Raw genomic sequence first — 20,121 nt, 5'->3', positions numbered from 1 at the left:
TATTAAAGTAGAATAAACATACTTTCTAATGATGTAATTTTTATAAATATTTTCGATAACGTACTATGTGAAATTTTTGGTCAAAATTCGGTCAATTTGACCGTAAAAAGTCAAACAAGACATATAAATTGGGACGGAGGGAGTACTTGACTAGGGACCTTTAAGAATATCAATATTATTTTCATAATCTCATTTCTAAGTCACGTACTTAGAGATATAGATTTACATATCATATTTCAAGGATATTTATTAATCTAACATTTTATCGCAGAAAATAAAGATATAATAAATTATTAAAGAATAATTCATAGAATCATAATTAATAATCCAAATATTTTATAATATAAATATAATAGTGTAGTGTTGTATTTAGGGTACAAATATTAACATATTGTAGGTATGTCGCAGGTGATTAGAGAGTAATACCATTTTTATAAAAGAAACTTTCTATACATAACCAACTTATGTAAAATTTTGTTATGGATAACAATTTTGAAAAATAAATACACTCCTTTAAAAATATGAAATGATTTTGATAAAGTATTTGGTTGGAAACTGAGCTTTACTGAAATGGATAACGTATATATACATATCAGAGTTCTTACAAGTGAATTCCTATAAAATAGCTTTGAAAAACGAGCTCTAACTTTATATGAAATAATTTGTGGGTGGAGGCATTCCGTTTGCTGATAGGTTATGATAGTTTGTTAATTTCCATTTTTAAATTCTCAATTTTGCAATTTATTTTTATTGTACTAATGTAGGGACCGTATTGGCAACTATTGGGGTTGCCAACTATTGAAATGTATTTTTGAAAAAGTTGTCAAAAATGATATGAAGAAGAGATAAAATAAAAAACTAATACATATATTAACTTGACAAAATTTAACAACTTTTTGGACAACTCCTATCGGAGATGCTCTTATTGTTAACATAATATGTTTGCATATAATTATTATTGATATCAATGTTACTGATATGATTATAGCATGTACTTTTAGAATTAGAAATATGCACAAAAAACTATCCATAATATATCTCAATTTAATAGATTGATGATATATTAAAATCAGCCTTCTTAATTTACCATTGTATATATTATCATCAAAATCAATAGTGTAAAAATAATACTTCCCATAGTTTAATGTCACTTCATTATTTGAGAAAAAATTTCAAATCAATATAACGAATTTGAGTAAAATATAAAGTACGAATTAAATTATACGTGAATTGGTGAGATCCAGTAATGCAAATTAGAATATTTTATAAAATCATAAAATATATGTCATAGCAAAGAATTTTATAAATTTTCAATAACTAAATTATGAACAATATTGGCTCATTTATAAATTAAATTTAGATTTGTAAAAATTAAATTAATTTCGACTAGCAATTTAATACTTTACTTGAGACTATAATATAATGTTAAAATCCTGATCCGAGAACAAAAATATATATATAATATGATATTTTTTATAAGATTATTCTTAAAAAATGAATATAAAATATTAGTATAAAAAATAAAAAAAGATGTGAAAAGAGTAGAATAATCTAGAAAGAGGTTGTTCCCTCCAAAAAACCCGCACAGACTCTGGAACCTCCCAGAACCAACCTCTCAACTAAAGAATAGCTCCCTGGAACCCCTCCCTCTCCCGGTATCTATACTCTATATAAACACATACAATCCAACACCTCGTAATCATCTTCTCAACAAATCACAAATCTCTCTCAACTATTTTCACACACTCAGCACTCAAATTTTTCATTTTCAAATGGCAGATATCGAAACATTCGCATTCCAGGCTGAAATTAACCAGTTGCTCAGCCTGATCATCAACACTTTTTACAGTAACAAAGAGATTTTTCTTCGAGAGCTTGTCAGTAATTCATCCGATGCTCTTGATAAGATTCGATTCGAAAGTCTCACTGATAAGACTAAGCTGGATGCTCAGCCTGAGCTTTTTATCAGGATTGTTCCTGATAAGGTTAATAAAACTCTCTCGATTATCGATAGCGGTGTTGGAATGACTAAAGCAGGTATATATGCATTACAATCTCTGATCTCGTAAAATAATGTTAATAATGTACGATTAGTCTCGGCTATTTTGAAATCCTGGTTCCTCCGTACAATATTAGCACGATCGGAGTTTATACGTTTTGTTAGCGGATTTACATTATATTCTGTATATGAATTGTGAATTAGATTATAATATACTTTTAGTCTCGGTTATTTTGATATCCTGGTTCTTGCGCTGTATAATATTAGCACGATCTGATTTTATATGTGTTTGTTAGCGAATTTATATTTTATTTTGTATATGCATTGTGAATTAGATTGTATGATAATGTTTTGCGAGTATTATGCTAGATTAATTTGGTTGTGGTTTGATTGATTTTAGATTTGGTGAACAATTTGGGGACAATTGCGAGATCGGGGACGAAGGAATTTATGGAGGCATTACAGGCAGGGGCGGATGTGAGCATGATTGGTCAATTTGGTGTGGGATTCTACTCTGCTTATCTTGTTGCGGAGAAGGTTATTGTGACTACCAAACATAATGATGATGAGCAGTATGTTTGGGAGTCACAGGCTGGTGGTTCGTTTACTGTTACGAGGGATGTGGATGGAGAGCGGATTGGTAGAGGCACTAAGATGACTCTCTTCCTCAAGGAGGATCAGGTATTATATTTCTTCTTGTTATTTATAAATTCGTTTATTATGAACAAGAGTGTTTTTTTTGTTTTGATTATTTTAGTCTTGATGATATATGTGCCATTTTTCGGAAGTCAGTTAGTTACCTGTTATGTTTGGGTTGATATTTTGATTTTTGTGTAACATGTATAGAGTGACAGCAGTTTTTAATTTCTCAACACAATGTTTACTTTCTTGAGGTTAAGTAGAATTGCTAGCAATATCATGTGATGTTCTGTGAAGTACCAATTAGTCATGGTTTAATATGCTTTCATAAGCATATCATGTTATGGCAATTATGTGAAGTTAAGTACCAATTACATATTTAGGCAGGAGTTATAGTTTTTCTATTCCGTGTTCATTATTGTCGTTGAGGATTAGGAAATCATGGCATATGGTTTAGTGTAGGATTAGAATTGCAAAAATTATTTTAAGCCTGTAATATTTACTGATAACTTTCTTGTGTTTGTGCAGTTGGAATATTTGGAAGAGAGGAGGATTAAGGATCTTGTGAAGAAGCATTCTGAGTTTATTAGCTACCCGATATATCTCTGGACTGAGAAGACTACTGAGAAAGAAATAAGTGATGATGAAGAAGAGGAAGAAAAGAAAGAGGAAGAGGGGGATGTGGAGGAAGTTGACGAGGAGAAAGAAAAGAAAGAATCCAAGAAAAAGAAAATTAAGGAGGTGTCTCATGAGTGGGAGCTCATTAACAAGCAAAAGCCCATCTGGTTGCGCAAACCTGAGGAGATCTCTAAAGATGAGTATGCTTCGTTCTACAAAAGCTTGACAAATGATTGGGAAGAACATCTTGCTGTCAAGCACTTCTCTGTGGAGGGTCAGCTTGAATTCAAGGCCATCCTCTTTGTTCCCAAGCGTGCTCCCTTTGATCTATTTGATACTCGCAAGAAGATGAACAACATCAAGCTCTATGTCCGGAGAGTGTTTATTATGGACAACTGTGAGGAGCTAATACCTGAATATCTAGGTTTTATCAAGGGAGTTGTTGACTCTGATGACCTGCCTCTCAACATCTCTCGTGAGATGCTTCAACAGAACAAGATCCTCAAGGTAATCAGAAAGAATCTTGTGAAGAAGTGCATTGAGATGTTCAATGAGATTGCAGAGAACAAAGAGGACTACAACAAGTTCTATGAAGCGTTCTCCAAGAACTTGAAGCTGGGAATACATGAGGACAGTCAGAACAGGAACAAATTGGCTGATCTGCTCAGATATCACTCAACTAAGAGTGGTGAAGAACTCACTAGCTTGAAGGACTATGTTACAAGAATGAAGGAGGGTCAAAAGGATATCTTTTACATCACTGGTGAAAGCAAGAAGGCAGTTGAGAATTCTCCGTTCCTGGAGAAGCTGAAAAAGAAAGGCTATGAGGTTCTTTTTATGGTGGATGCCATTGATGAGTACGCAGTTGGTCAGCTGAAGGAATATGATGGGAAAAAACTGGTTTCTGCTACCAAAGAGGGTTTGAAACTTGATGATGAGACTGAAGAGGAAAAGAAGAAAAAGGAAGAGAAAAAGAAGTCTTTCGAGAATCTCTGCAAAATTGTGAAGGATATTCTTGGAGACAAGGTGGAGAAAGTGGTTGTCTCTGACCGTATTGTGGACTCTCCCTGCTGTCTTGTTACAGGAGAGTATGGTTGGACTGCAAACATGGAAAGAATCATGAAGGCTCAAGCTTTAAGGGATAGCAGCATGTCTTCTTACATGTCGAGCAAGAAGACCATGGAGATCAATCCGGACAATGGAATCATGGAGGAACTAAGGAAGAGAGCTGAAGTTGATAAGAACGACAAATCGGTGAAGGATCTAGTAATGCTTCTGTTTGAGACTGCTCTATTGACATCTGGATTCAGTCTCGATGATCCAAATGTGTTTGCAGCAAGAATCCACAGGATGTTGAAGCTGGGGTTAAGCATCGATGAAGAAGAGGCTGCAGAAGACACGGATATGCCTGCACTTGAGGAAGATGGAACTGAGGAAAGCAAGATGGAGGAAGTTGATTAAGGTGCCCCCAGTTCGGTTCTGTAGTGAAGAAAAATTGGTCTGAGTTTTGTCCTGTCGAGTGTCAAATGTTGGTTTAGTGTTTCTTTTTCTGGTTTGTTATTGTCTTGTCAGTATTTTGTGTCCTGTTGAGTTGAATATCGATTAAGCATTTGATGTGATGAACATTACCCAATTTTGTACCTGCAAATTCTTGATCAATATAATTTTCTGTTTGGGTAATCTACTCTCGATTTCACATTCTGGCAAGCAAATTATATATACTCTATGCATAATCGCCATATTATGTTGGAAAAACTTAGAGAAAAAAGAAGATACCTACATTTTTGAAGACAACTTGTACTGCTATATTTCTTGTTTTCTTTTCCTCCTGTAAAACTCAAGGTAAACTAGCCATTATATATGCTTTACAAACATATTAAAACTAACTACTACTAAAACTAACCACTATTAATTAATGGGTAAATTACATGTACATAATTTACTCCATAACTCCACTAGCCCACTACTAAACAATTCTAAAACAATATTTTTCTCTAATAATTAATCTATTGCTAAATATCAAATAATTAAATAAACAAATAATTAATAACTAAATTTAAGATTATTCCAACATTCACCCCCATAATCTTAAATTTACGAAGCACTTTCTCTTCGCCTGTGATGCACTTCTCACCACCATTAATTTTGATGCACTATCTCATCAAAAACACTTTGGAGCACTTTCTCTCCAAAAACACTTTGAAGCACTTTCTCTCCACAACTCTAAAATAAAATTTCTTTCATGGCCTCTTGAGCCATGATATCTTTCTCATTATTTCCCCCGCTCATGTTCCTCTTTTATTTTTATTCTTGCTTCTCTTTCCTTTTCCACGTACCATTTCATCTTGATATTTCACTAAATATATATGGAGAAATTTTTAATACCATTTGAAATCTCAGATAAAAACTTAATATATATATATATAAATGTATGTATTTTTATAAGAGTCTCACAAGCCTTATAACATATAGCTCTGATGCCATGTTGAAAAAACTTGGATAAAAAGACACCTACATTTTTTTTTTTGCATTTGTAACATTGTGGCTTTCCTTTGTACCAGCAGTCTTTTCCTTCATGTTCCATCTTATGACAATGGTTGCATTGAACTTTGTTACATGTACCTTTTGAGGATGAAGCTTTAGCTAATAGCAGTCCCTCATTTTTTCCTCCAATTTCTTCCTCCCTCATTGATCTCCTTTGGATAATGGAATAGAGACGGAGAAATTGTTTGATGTCATGGAAAATATTAAGGATAATATATATATATATGTATATATATGTATATGTGTATATATATATATAGCTCTGATACCAATGTTGGAAAAACTTAGAGAAAAAAGAAGACACCTACATTTTTGAAGAGAACTTGTACTGCTATATTTCTTGTTTTCTTTTCCTCCTGTAAAACTCAAGGTAAACTAGCCATTATATATGCTTTACAAACATATTAAAACTAACTACTACTAAAACTAACCACTATTAATTAATGGGTAAATTACATGTACATAATTTACTCCATAACTCCACTAGCCCACTACTAAACAATTCTAAAATAATATTTTTCTCTAATAATTAATCTATTGCTAAATATCAAATAATTAAATAAACAAATAATTAATAACTAAATTTAAGATTATTCCAACATATTACACTTGCCAGTAAAATTGCAGTATGAGAAAGCTTGTTATCAAGGACCTTTAAGGTCTGGCTCCATCCAAATTGTGCACCAACATTGCTCAGTAAATTGCAACACTCACTTAGTTACAGCTCGCTGGTAACAATTGCTACATCAAAATATCATTATTCAGAGAACTATCCGTTTTGCTTTAAAAATGAGCTTGTACATTTAGAATGACAATGCATGAAATTAAATGATGATTTCCTCATCCTGCAGAACAGAGGGAGGGGGGCATACTTAGAAAAGACTTAACTATGGACTTGAACGCGCAGAAATAGGTAGTATTTGACATAAAGTCTTGTTTTTAATTTTTCAAGATAAAAATGTAACTGTATTCTCTTTTATATATAAGGATACATGTTAAATTATACTGTTTATGTATATAAACAAAGATTATGGGATTATTTTGTAAATGAATGTAATTTTAATATAAGCTAATAATATGCTAGTCAAATAAGTGGATTAATCAATAGCACTAATTTGTAAGTTTTCTTTTCATATAGAGAAAAAAAGACCAATCAAATTTAATTCATTAATTAAAGATTATGGGAGTATCTTGTAAATTTATGTAATTTTCATATAGACTAATAACATGGAATTAATTTAGTCAAATAAGCTCATTTGTAGGGATCTGTAATTAATAGCAAAGACTTATTTGTAAGTTTTTATTCAAATTAACAAAAAAAGATCAATCAAATTTAATTCATTCATTAAGTGACAAACTGGAATAGGAAATATCATAATGGGTATTAGAATTTGTAACGGTAGTTTTGCACTACAAATAGAGTGGAAAAGCATTCTCCATATCACACCATTATTTTTACATTTCACATTTCATACACAGCTAGTTATCATCAAAAATTTTATAGACACCGGAAAAGATGTCAACACTGGTTAAATGCTTAGTGATGATGTTGGCAATTTTGGCCTTTATAGTAAACCCTGCATGTTCAATCTCATGTCAAGATGCCGTTACCAAGATCTTGCCTTGTCAACCCTATTTGCTGGGCTTCGGAGGTGTCACCGCACCTTGTTGCCAAGCTGTTGCACAACTGAACCAGCTTGCTAGCTCTAAGCCGGAGCTTAAAGCATTATGTATTTGTTTGAAACAAGCGGCACAATTGTTCCACATCAATGTCGAGAGAGCTAGACAACTTCCTGGTCTTTGTCATGTTACCACTCCAATTCCTATTGATCCCAATGTTAATTGTGACATGTGAGTTATTGAGCATGACCTTGTGTCGTTTTTTTCCAAAAAAAAATTTCTAAGATTTGTTTATAAAGACATGATACGCTTATTTATTTGCTTTTTTTGTTTTGTTCATTTGCAGACTTCATTGAGCTGTCATATGCTCGGGAAGAACTCCAATGGCACTGTGGAAAAATAAAGTTGTAAAGAAGCAGCATATCAATTAGTTCCTTTGCAATCTTGAAAATAAGCTAACAAGTCTGGAATTCTTCATAGCTACATGTCTCCGTAACGTACTTATTAGTGTTTTACTAAAAAGATCTGATCACACACCCCGCTTGCTTTTTATTGAAGTACAAGAGATGATAATATGTTCATGTCAATGAAATTTTTATGTCAATATAAGTATGCATTTAGCTCTGGTTGTTAAACTCGAACTCTCTCCATGGTTTTGTGTTTATATATATACTCAGTAAGTCTGAAAATGGATTTGTGAAACATGTTTTAAATTCTTGTTCAATTTTAATATATATTAACACAATGAATATATACATTAAGAGATCCAACCGTGTACAAGATTCAAATACCTAAGTAATAACCAATCCCCTTGGTAGGAGTCATATAAGCTCTTAAAGAAATTATTTCCAGGAAAGAAAAATCTGACTAATTTTACCATATACATTAAACATAATATAGAGTAGCCATCATCTGTTTGTCATACAACCCAACTTGAGCAATTAGAAAAAATACTTGTACTTTCGGTAACAAGTACAATAGTAGAGTAGTAGAGATAAATAGGTTTGCCACCTTGTCACACTTGGCACTTCCTAATGTTCTACTCATTTGCTCAGCATATAACATTGAAATTTGATAATTAACACATTAATCAACCAAACCTTTCAATTGCTAATATGTTTCTTTTGTATCATCTAAATGTGGAAAAAAATAAGTGAAAGAGAACTCATTAATTACCAATGCAAACCGACGTCCAACAATAATGGGTGATATAGTGGCAAGATTCTCAGTCAAAGAGATGCTCAAGTACGCTAAAATGGCCTTGTAAATGTTGCTTCAATGTTAGGCCACATGTATTTTCACTGTTTTCATACAAACTAAAACACAATCACAAAACCTCGTGTTTTTACGTCTACAACATAATTTTTATGTAAATCAGGATTGCAATAAGCCGCTCCATAGTGGTAAAGTCTCATCTTGTCTGTTGGCCGAAGTAACAATAGTCGCATTGAACCCTCGAATATGTTCAAAGATCTCGTAATGCTCTCCCAGTTCAGGGGATAATTCGCAAAACCCCGTTTCCATCGAGAATTGAATGGAGTTTTCCCGTATTTAAGACCATAACAAGGTTTTTAGTTCATATTCCATTTGGCTTAATTGTGTTTTCGCGAGACCAATATGATAGAGTAGCAAGTAGTTTATAATCAGAATCTAGACCCTGACAAATTTGAGGTTCAAGTTCCAAGCCCGGGTTGTGTTTCTTCATCTTCACAAGGAAAACTAGAATGAACAAAATTATAGTTGGCATAATGGGATCTGACTATGTATACATTTAGAATTACTCGTAGAAGCTGCAATTTACCAATCAAGATAGCAACCATTAAACTTCTTATATTGAAGAAATAGTTTATCTCATTTCCCAGGTGTAAATAAAAATCTATGTTCTGCTACGGTGAACTTAAACATTTTTCTCTTAACTAGTGTGGAAGTATTACGAACTGAGAAATTTAAGGGAAGGACCTAGAGATGGACAAAAAATAAACTTCCTCCTATGTAAATCAACATCTCCAAAACAGACCATAATATCAAGAAAGTTCCGACAAATTAGATATAACAAAAAAATTCTCAGAAATTCTTAAACAATGCTGAAGGCATTAGAATTTAGATAGCAATCAACAAAATGTTCTAATTTTTCAGCATATCCCCAAATTTGCAGAAAGTACAAAAGTTGGGGGATAGACTCCAAAGAACAACTTTAACTAGGTGGTGCTCCACCGAAACCCCCAGAGCCACGCCCAAATCCACCTCTACCGCCACCCTGCATGTCCGCAATCAATAATTACACATTTGGGAAATTTAAAGGTCTAATTTCTCGGCACGCAAGAATGAGCATACAATGTATCGATGGTAAAATATACAAGTTAACTTGGACCAAATAAACACAAGTATATTTTGACATTGATTATAAACCAGTACCAACTTTTGCAGAGCATGAAACAACACATGTAATAGAGTTGCAAGGCAATTCTTTGGTAACGAAGTACATAGAATATGTATATTTTTTTTGTCAGAATAGAATATGTATTTGAATCAATTGAATATTTATTTAGCTCACACCGGTAATCTCTTAGTTACTCCATATTAGTTAATCTAGGTTATAAATATGTACTTGTGTATATGGAAAATATGGAAGGACATAGTAGGGATAGGACTATCTCATCCGGACAAATGACCACTTTTTTTTATCATATATCAACAGTGTTATATTTACACACACACACAAAACTAGGATTGGCTTTGGTAAAAACTATTGTTCTCTTAACTCCTATAATATCTTCCGACAACTAAATACGAAAGGAAAATCAGGTATCCATAAACATCAAGCAAAACACAAAAAGTTGAGGGAAAAAAATTCAATTGCATCAAGGATATAACCATCAACTATGATGAAGCTAAAATGTTATCAAACTATCCTATTATTTACTCAAGCTGCGGTTAAGAATTGCAATTTAAGGTTAAGTTCAGAATTCCGTGCACATTTTGACCTTTCAACATTGAATTACAACTAAACATGTAACACAATCATACGTAACCTAAAAAAATCAACAAAAACATCACCAGGGGAATTAGAATTACCCTGAATGCAGGCTGGTAATCAGCAGGAGCTCCTCCTTTTTCACCACCAAATTCACCAGGAGGACCTCTCGGTCCACCTCTGTACCCATCCCTGTCACCAAACCTAGGTCTTTCTCCCTCAAACCTGGACGGGCCACTGCAAATTAAACACCGCCAATCAATCCAAATCAGCTCAATTTAATTTAAACATAATAAGCAAACTTAATTTAAACAGAATTAGCGCTCAATTAGCTGAAACAGTTAAATATACCGTGGGCGATCGCCAGGAGGGCCGCCCATGGGACGGCCGAGAGGCCTAGCAGACTTCTTCAGAGTCGAAGGAACAATGTCGGATGGGAGATTGAGATAAGTCCTGAGAAACTCAATCCCATCATTGGTAAGGTACCAATAGTAATGCATCCAGGCAAATGTCTCACGCACATACTCTTTCGACTTAAAGCTCTGCATCAGCTTAATAACCTGTAGATTAGGGACATCGATATCGGGGTGTTTCGCAAGATTGTAATCCTTTTTTGCATAGCAAACCCCCTCTGTACAATATATCCATTCACCAATTCATTACATCAACATAATTAAACACATAAAAACACAAAATCAAAAAAAAATTAAAAAAAACTACAGATCCAAAAACAGTCTATACACACAGATATTATATGAGTACCTTGGAAGAGGTACTTGGAGATTTCTCTTCTATTCTTTTCAGTGATAATCTGACGATAATTAAAAAAATAAATAAAAATTAAATTATTGCATTTTGGATTAAAATGATGTATAAATTTATTTATATGAAGAATGAAACATACCATGATTCCTGGAATGAGATGAGGAGTCTCTGATGTTGTTGTCTAGCAGCTGCTGCGACTAAGCAAATGAATACATAAAACCCTAGAATTTTGATATGATATGTTACGGTTTTTATGGAGTCTTAATGTTTTTATGGGCTTTGTTTTGGTTTTTGTTGGACAGGTCCAACAATGTCTTTTTGATATTTAGACCCAAATTGCAACAAATTTCGGGGCCTTTTTAAAAAATACTTAAATTCAAAAAGATTTTTGTAAAATATTGCTATTCACAGACGTATGAGTTTGTTGCTTGTTGTTACTATGTACACTTATATATATATTTTTATTAAGTTAAATTTTTTTATTAAAAAATCCTAAAGCTAAAAAAAATACAAAAATACATTTTTTAATTTTTTATTTGCAAATTACGAGTTTTTAAATTTTTTTTAGCAAAATAATTTTTTTTACAACTCGATGCAATTAACTGCAATTTCGATGACTTTTGCAATTTATGCAAATAGAAACAATCTTTAATGCGACTAGTTATATATATGGTTGATTTTGAATGCATCTATTTCTGCAAATTTTTTCAGAAGAGAGTAAAATTATAAAAAAAAAACTTAGATTACGTAGTTTTTTGGTAATTTTCTCTAGATTGTACTGTAGTATTTTTGTGCTATAGATTGTTTAATGTAGTGCTATTATTTGTTCGCCTGCAAGTTTTTCAAGAGAAATATATATTTTTGTTTTGATTTTGAAAATAAGTACCTAATTTTGAAAGTATGGTAATCCAAACGGTTCTTTCTTGATTCTTTTCGGTAACAAATATTATTTAAAGTAATTAAATAATAACGACTCCTAATAGCATCTCCAATGCGAGTAAAATATAGATATTATCTAAAATTTAGTGAACATGTAAGAAATTATACTTTAACGGTATTAGGTATAATGATTAATTATATTTAAAAAATTATTATTTTTAAATTTCAACTGTTATTTTTAGTGAAAAAAATTACTAAAGAAATCCAAAGTAAAGTTAAATACTTTTTTATTTGATTTAAGTGAAAATAAAAATATATTTAATAAAAACATATTTGATGATATTATTGTAATATTTTAAAAATAATAAAAATTGGTTAACAAACATTAATTTTATATTTTATAAAACATTTAACTAAATTTTATTTATCATATTATTTTATTAGTATTTTATAGAATGTTATATTAAAATAATTATATAAGTAATTAATAAATTTGGTTAATAATGATTTTTTTACAGTTTTTATATAAATATTTTTACAGTTAACACTACGTAAAATTAAATAAAAAATAAATATATAATAATTATTAAAAAATAATAAATACATATAGGGTTCAATTCTTTTTGGCAGGAGATACCGTGGAAATTGATATAACTAATGGGGAGATGATCAACAAATTTGGAACACCAAATCCTGATATACATAATTTTAACTAATAGAAGAGACAGTTAGAGTGATTAAAATTTTAGATAATAGGTATATGATTGACACTTAGACAATTTTAGCTAACAGAGGTGATTAAGGTTGGAGTGGCTCTAAGTGGATATCGTTGATAAGACATATTTGAAGATTTAGGTGAAACGATTACTTTTTTAAGAAGAAAAAGAGAATGTTGCGAAAACAAGCAGCCAGCCACTTGCTTTCAGAAACAGATTAGCAATGAGGAGAGAATTATTCATTTTCTCTTGCAAGACCTTCAAGTATACTTCCTGCAAATTATATAATCTGCACTCTCTTTAAGGTAATATCTTAGACAATTTTAGTAGGATATACTACAAATAACATGCATAAAATGGTGATTTGGCACCATCTACCAATAAAGAACCAAAAAAAGCCCTCTACATTCTAATGTGTCTTACAACATGCCTAAACTCTTTCAGCAAGCTAAACTCTTTCAGCACTAACCCTTTTCTTCCCTTCATTTCACAACACTCGGCTGAAGAGACTGGTGTTAAATTAGGCAGTATGTACATAGTTAAAAGGAAAACTGTTTTATTTTACTTCACAATACAAAAGATTTCACAACAGGATATTGTGCTCTTATTACAACAAAGAAGACAGTAGTGCTTCCTCGTGTTGTCCCGAAGTTCAGCACACCAATATGCAACTAATGTTCTAAAGTTTTTCCAAAGTTCTGTGCATTAACACGCAACCACGGGTGACGGGTCCTGGTACTTTAAGACTGAAATCGGCAGCTCATTCCATACCAACTATTGAAGCAGGATAAATACATATAGAAGGGTAGATTCTTTTGCAGGGTAATACTTTTCCTTTGCCTACCCGAATTGAGCACCATGATCAGCTTGGTTATCTAGGAGATTATTAACCATATCATCAGGGTTTTCCTTCTCCTCGTCGATCTGATAGGATGAAAGCAACTTCCTCTGTATCAGTAGAACATGTATCAGATTATCGTGATATAATCTAATAAGCTATCGTCAAAACATTAAAAATACATTTACATGTTAATATGAGCATATAGAATGCTAATTGCACAGTTTCAGCACTTCCAAAGCCTGGGTTTATACAAATAGCAAATATGTATACACTACTGAAACAAAATATGCATGCTGTTGTTTAGCAAAAAAAACGCATGCTGTTAAAGGCTTTAAAAATCAAGACACCCCAATTTGCTGTCCTTGATCATAATAATTTACGAAATTTAGTAGCACGAACTAGCTTTTATCAAATGCTAGTTTTTATCAGGGAGAAATCATTCTTAATAAACTTACAAGAGGACTCAAAGTGCAAAGACAACTTACATGATCCTCAAACTTGGGGCTGGTCAAATTGATTGAGAGGTTTCTCATCAACAATAACACCTGGACATGAACCATAGAAAATACAATGTTAAACAAGTTCTAATTATAGAAAGAGCCATATTGTAGCTTCATAAACTTTATTTGCGTGTAGACATCCAGATAGACCTATCTAGTATCTACCACCATTGTCTAAAAGGTATTCACTACTCATTAATGTGGATTTGCTATAATTTGTTGTCTACAACTGGGTAACGCATAACAAATCTATCTCTTTGCTTAAACTATTTATAATTTTTTTGCAATATCATTGATATCAAATTCTGAAATTTGAGTTAATAATATCAAAACTTGTAACGAATCCAACAGCATACTATTAGTATATTGCTCCTTCCCAGCCGAAGCACACACAATGGTAAATTCAAGATATAAATGAGAACTACCAGCAGGAGACGTCAAATTAAGGAATCATCAACATAATTATTAATACAAATAGCTAATTAATTTTAAGGGTCATATCAACTTATTCCTCTAGCTCATAAGATTCATGACTGCAGGGAATTGTTCAGGTAAATCAATTTGTACTATGCCTTGGAGAGGGAAAATACGTTAACATCCACACACCAACCTCCCCTTAATATCACTAAAATGAAACTTCATTACTCGAAAAAAGGTTCAATAAATTATACCGTTTCAACATCTATTGGATCCATTTCTTTAAGTTTTTGCACGTGACCTTTCGTGTTTGGATCGAAAACACTGCCGATAAAGCTATATACCTCAGCGAAGTCGGGCAGAACTGCACGAAAACAAAAAGAGTATTAAGCAAAGATTAGCTACCACCATATACCACTTGAGCCGGTTTTAGTCCCACTCAGAAGAATGAAATGGACTTGTAAATCAAGAAAACAAACAAAATTATCTAGAAAAAAATTAAGAAAACATACCCAAAACTAACAATAACATCAGAAAGAGAAAGAAACACAACTGGTAGGTTGAATGTCCCAGTCCTCATGGGTAAACTTAACCCTCTTCTTAAATTGATAGATTAAAGGCACTCAAAAAGTTTTTTTTTTTGGCTAAATGAGAGAATTTAATAAAAGACTAAGGCCATCTCCACCTTAACTCTACTTTAAAACAATTTTAACTTCAAATTTTCAACTTTTTCACTTCATATTACTATTACATCTCCAACCATTACTTTATACATCCCTTCAAACTCTACTCTAAACATAATAATATATAACCTTATATACAGTCACACATACATGAAAACTCCATATCTCAAAACGTGTGTACACATATTATTAAATAAGCATGTGTCTTCACCTTTCAAGCTGCATATTGGTTCTTTATTATCACTTCATTTCTACAGTGTAGCTTCAAATTTGAAACTGAACAGTTGATTCCTTTATATTTGAAGATATATTGGAGTCGTTTTTACAGGTTTTAACTTTATTATTGAAGAAAAAGGTGCCTTTAAAGGCACCATTGGAGATGCCCTAAGAGTACATAATCTAGGGCATACCCTGCGGAAAAAATGAAAGCCTCGGCTAAGCATGAAAGCCAGCAGCCAACTACAAACTAGAAAAAGCTAATCTCGCACTAACAAGTAATGGGACAACTGGACAAGTATATGAACTATGTAGAGTCTGTAGCAGTAAATAATTGACAACATGTTTCATTTTTTAGGGCTTGGGATAAGACACAAATCTAAACTACTTCTTGGAATTCAAAAAAGTATGATCACCGGTGTTATAATTAACAGGCTGACTAAAACCAGAGGAATAGAGACTATGACATAATATCCTCAGGCAGACACTTAATTAATATAAATTTCTATTTTATTCAATCAAGAGATGAAGTCCGTGAAAGAACATTTAGAAAAACATGTTATAAAGCAAACATTCCATTTATATGAATGTTTCCCGAATGTTTTGTTTCAATATTGTGCTCTTGGACTCTTCAATACGCAGACACGACGTCTGACTGTAAAACTTCCCTCCAGAGTTATCAAAGTTTAAATAATAAGGAAACTGCATTTAAACTATGGATACCTGCAACTATAAGTTGAACCACGGAATATGACCTATATATAAATAACTTATATTAGCTACTTGTAAGTGGCTCACCCCTCAATGATGACCCATGATTCCTTTGATCATTCATTTCACATGTTGGTTGTGTTCTTGGTGTGCTTTCAGTACTACTGCAACAGTTATTTGCCATTGGCTGCCTGGCAGCTATATCTCCTGTAAGAGAAAATGAATAATAAATTATCGCACGAGTATAAGAAGCCGCAGACTACAAAAAATTACATCATAAAATACACTGCAAAATACTAATACAGATGACTGAACCTTTAGTCATATTTGAAAGAGCGACTGTTTGCATGGAGTTCTCAGTCTGGGAAGACGCAGCTGCTGTGCCCGCAGCAGAATTTCTTGGCAATGGAGAAGAATCTGGCCTTCGTATAAAACCAGTTTCAGGTAGAGAAGAAGACGCCTGGAGTGCCGATTTAGCTTGCGAGACAGGAGCTGTAACAGATATGATGCACAATCAAGTTACATTAAGCTTGACAAGTCAATTATGAGAAAATAAGGAACCGTGCGAACCATTTTTAGAAGCTTTCTGTGGATACGGATGAGAAGCTTTTCTTTTTGGCCTTGGTGGAGGTAGATGTTCATTAGTTCCACTTTTCTGAACCTTCATAAAGTACTTCTGTGCATGACTTCGTATCTGCACATTATAACCCCACTCGTTATAAGCATCAGTTTCCATTTGTATGACTTGGCATACAATTTTTGTAGATCCAAAAGAGTGAAATTCTATTAAAGTATGCATTATAAAATTGGAATATCTATGGTAACATAACATCAGAAACATAATCTATACTATTATATCAAAGCCAAACTTAAGATAAACTGTTGGTCAGTATTATGGACTCAACGGACTAAATTGGCATCAACAGACTTTATAAAATGGACTTACTAAAATCTAATACAAACATTCTTATTAAAATCCAATACAAAGTGATGGCATAAATTTACAATCCGAAATCATAATAATTCGCTAATCCTAGAAATAGTATATATCTCTATCCAATTTAGGTTTGTTGTTAGCTAGTAAGTAATGAAGTACATATCCTATATTTGTATTCATGGAAAGAAATTTATAGTTATATGCAACTGAAATTACCTGGATGACAGTCTTTGAACCAATAAATGCTTCTATCTTTTTCCAATCCCGGTCAAAGCTATGCACATCAAATCAAGGTTTAATTAGTTGATTGCGCCAAAGCATGTAACACATTCAATAAACAGTTTTTGCTTTTTAAATTATTATAAAATAAAATTAATCAAAACAGCTAGACACCCATTGGAAGGACAAAAATGATTCAGTAAGTTTTGAGTGAATAAAAACAACCTCTAGTGAACATTAAATGATCACGTCACCCTCTATATTGCTTCATCCTTTTTCAAATTAACATGAAATTGTGCTTCTGCTTATTTTACTAACAAAACTAGTGCTACATATCTTCTTTATCAAATAGTTTGTTCTTTTTACTCACCGGACATTTTTTATACACCACATATTCTCATTCTTCACGTAACCATTGCAAGCTGTAGTTTGTACAATCACTCCCCTGAAATGTACTGGTGAACACGATTTTATAGCGTGATATAACCCCGCATCTGTTTATTGCTTAACTTTCTGTTTCTTAGACTTTTGTATATGCCTTGACTCTTATAATCCATGTCGGACACTTAACACTCGGATATCGGAAACTAGTATGACCACTGACACTTAATTTTCGTTCCAAGGATATACAAAATTTCAGAACATTGCACAGTCATAATCCACAAGGTGAAATAAAAAGTACTAAAATCAGATAAACCATTTATCCGTTATAGAATCACTCAATATGTATTTACAGTACTTTCATTTCCTTATAAACTCCTAGAAATTTGAAATTTTCGTGTGATGGACAAGTTGTTGGCAAGTGAAAACTGAAAAATACTTGATATCTAATGCTAGAAGGTAAATCTAATTACACGCATAACAGCACTGACACTTGTTCAACCAGTTAACATCTTTGTTTGATTGGCCAGTACTTGCCATTAAGATGGGATGCAAAACAGGAGGAAGACCGTAACATCAACCCATTCATACAATAAAAACGTCTACCCACTGCCGCAAGACGAGTACAAATCATAAAATAGTAAAATGTACATTCACCTATTGGATGCTGAATTTATCAAATTAACAAAAAATCAAACCCTCCAAAATTTACATTTCCCAATTCCAAGCGAAAATGTGAAATGCCAACTATTTATGCACCCCTGAGTCTTCCAGCTAGGTAAATAACTACTAAATACCCAAAAACATTACAACTCACAATTCAGAAGCACCTAAAATACCCCCAACTCAACAAAATTCATCAAAATCTAAACTTTCAACACACCACAACCTCAAAATCATAATCAAAACACAGCCATGACCCACCATCAAATTACCCCTAAAATACACCCAACCCAAATATCACAAAAAAAACCCCAAAAATCAAGAAAAATGACAACAAAAGAGGCTAAAAAAAACTCACAGATGAAGAGCTTCAAGAAACTTGTCATGCTCAGGATCAGTCCAGCTCTCTCTAGACTTAGTAATAGTATATGGCTTTCTGATCTTCTTGGACAAATCATCCGACAAACCCGGGTTCGAACCACCTGGCTGACTACTAAAAGCTCCTATATTAGGAAGCGCCATGCCCATTTGAGGATCCAAGTAGAAATTCTCAGGTGGGTTTGAATTTAATGAGACCATTAACAAAGTAGCAGCAGTTTTGTAATAAATATCTGAAGGTGTTTGATAAAATTGTGTGTGTTTAATAAACACTGTTTATATATGTTTGTGTGTGTGTTTCGGGTGGTCTGAAGCTGGTCTTAGAAAAGTGTTAAGACAGGGTGTTGTGGTCAGTGGTTTTGTTCGCCTACTTGCAGATTTGCTTGGTCTGGGTTTGATTTGGCTTTGTGTTGTGACACGTTGGGATTGTCATTTGATCGTTTGGGGGTTCTGTGGGAATGGACGGTGGAGATTGTTCCTGGATTGTCTGTTTTATGATGATGCAGTATATCATGTGCGTCGTATGGCTACTAAACACTGCACATGCATTATGAATTGTTTTTTTTTTCTTTCTAAAGAATATTCACTAGAATTATGAGAAGTCCCGGTTGGTCAGAACTCAGAAACCATCAAAGTCGACCGAGTGCGCGAAGCTATTGGAGCCTATCCAATTTTCACGATAACTATTTTAATCACGGAAATTTTTATATATAAATGCTTATAATATTGGGTAATAATTTATGGAGGTTTGTAGAAAAATATTATTTAAAAAATATTAATATATATTTATTCATTTTTTATCATATATAGTCATAAATTTAATTATCAAATTCAAAATGAAGTTGCATAATTGTTTTCTTTAAAAATTTATTAAAATTTAATGAAATAGTTTAAAAGGATTTTATAGTACAATTACAATAAAATCACACTTATTCAAAATTATTTTACAGTAAAATCAAATTTAAAATCAATTTTTTTCAAATTTCAATTGTTAAACATTTTATTATATTTAAATATTATTATTATTTTACATTAACAACGAATTTGATGAAATTTTATAATAGACTAAAAGGTTCTCTCGTAAAAAAAGACATATATATATATATACATATATCACTATGTTAATTTTTTAAAAAAAAACACTGAAGATTATTAAAATTCTAATTCGCAAATAATGTGCTAGCCAAGTGAATTACACAAAATAACTTTATTCTTCTATATTATTAATTATTTTAACAAACTCATCATTGATTCATTAAATTTTGGGTCAATTTTGTTTCAAAATTTATCATAATGATATTTATAACATTGATTAATAAGCGAAATTCCTTTTTACATGATACCAAATTTGATTTCATCTTATTTTAATTACACTCCATTTTGATTCCACCCCAGTATAATAATGTTGTTTTTTATATAAC

General features: G+C 32.4%; 3 protein-coding genes across 3 annotated transcripts; 1 reads left to right on the top strand and 2 right to left on the bottom strand.

Moving 5' to 3' along the window:
• The first annotated feature begins 1,684 nt into the window (after positions 1–1,684).
• On the top strand, positions 1,685–4,936 carry LOC141689382 (heat shock protein 83). The gene is made up of 3 exons (XM_074493656.1): positions 1,685–2,037; positions 2,400–2,680; positions 3,167–4,936. The coding sequence occupies exons 1-3, from the start codon at positions 1,773–1,775 to the stop codon at positions 4,715–4,717; spliced, it is 2,097 nt and encodes a 698-aa protein (XP_074349757.1). The 5' UTR covers positions 1,685–1,772; the 3' UTR covers positions 4,718–4,936.
• A 4,508-nt stretch (positions 4,937–9,444) lies between these two features.
• Positions 9,445–11,434, bottom strand: LOC141693704 (small ribosomal subunit protein eS10z-like). The gene is made up of 5 exons (XM_074498865.1): positions 11,299–11,434; positions 11,157–11,205; positions 10,746–11,025; positions 10,496–10,631; positions 9,445–9,677 (listed from the first exon to the last, which is right to left on the bottom strand). The coding sequence occupies exons 1-5, from the start codon at positions 11,299–11,301 to the stop codon at positions 9,615–9,617; spliced, it is 531 nt and encodes a 176-aa protein (XP_074354966.1). The 5' UTR covers positions 11,302–11,434; the 3' UTR covers positions 9,445–9,614.
• Positions 11,435–13,102: 1,668 nt separating this feature from the next.
• LOC141693116 (protein REVEILLE 5) lies at positions 13,103–19,127 on the bottom strand. The gene is made up of 8 exons (XM_074498122.1): positions 18,681–19,127; positions 17,276–17,333; positions 16,693–16,816; positions 16,438–16,614; positions 16,210–16,329; positions 14,767–14,876; positions 14,081–14,140; positions 13,103–13,702 (listed from the first exon to the last, which is right to left on the bottom strand). The coding sequence occupies exons 1-8, from the start codon at positions 18,899–18,901 to the stop codon at positions 13,595–13,597; spliced, it is 978 nt and encodes a 325-aa protein (XP_074354223.1). The 5' UTR covers positions 18,902–19,127; the 3' UTR covers positions 13,103–13,594.
• Positions 19,128–20,121: the final 994 nt, after the last annotated feature.

The sequence above is a fragment of the Apium graveolens genome, chromosome 10 (genome assembly GCF_009905375.1).
Source record: "Apium graveolens cultivar Ventura chromosome 10, ASM990537v1, whole genome shotgun sequence".
Lineage (NCBI taxonomy): Eukaryota > Viridiplantae > Streptophyta > Magnoliopsida > Apiales > Apiaceae > Apium > Apium graveolens.
This window is presented reverse-complemented; position numbering and strand designations above follow the sequence as displayed.

What these genes read in the sequence shown, in the direction of transcription:
- LOC141689382 (XM_074493656.1), top strand. Translation starts at nt 1,773, where the DNA reads ATGGCAGATATCGAAACATTCGCATTCCAGGCTGAAATTAACCAGTTG. An exon ending in TGTTGGAATGACTAAAGCAG is followed by an intron (nt 2,038 to 2,399) that starts GTATATATGCAT and finishes GATTGATTTTAG; the next exon opens with ATTTGGTGAACAATTTGGGG. An exon ending in TCTTCCTCAAGGAGGATCAG is followed by an intron (nt 2,681 to 3,166) that starts GTATTATATTTC and finishes GTGTTTGTGCAG; the next exon opens with TTGGAATATTTGGAAGAGAG.
- LOC141693704 (XM_074498865.1), bottom strand. An exon ending in CTCCAAGTACCTCTTCCAAG is followed by an intron (nt 11,026 to 11,156) that starts GTACTCATATAA and finishes TATATTGTACAG; the next exon opens with AGGGGGTTTGCTATGCAAAA. An exon ending in CCTCCTGGCGATCGCCCACG is followed by an intron (nt 10,632 to 10,745) that starts GTATATTTAACT and finishes TTTAATTTGCAG; the next exon opens with TGGCCCGTCCAGGTTTGAGG.
- LOC141693116 (XM_074498122.1), bottom strand. Translation starts at nt 18,901, where the DNA reads ATGGTCTCATTAAATTCAAACCCACCTGAGAATTTCTACTTGGATCCT. An exon ending in ATCCAATAGATGTTGAAACG is followed by an intron (nt 14,141 to 14,766) that starts GTATAATTTATT and finishes GTTCATGTCCAG; the next exon opens with GTGTTATTGTTGATGAGAAA. An exon ending in GCCCCAAGTTTGAGGATCAT is followed by an intron (nt 13,703 to 14,080) that starts GTAAGTTGTCTT and finishes CTACTGATACAG; the next exon opens with AGGAAGTTGCTTTCATCCTA.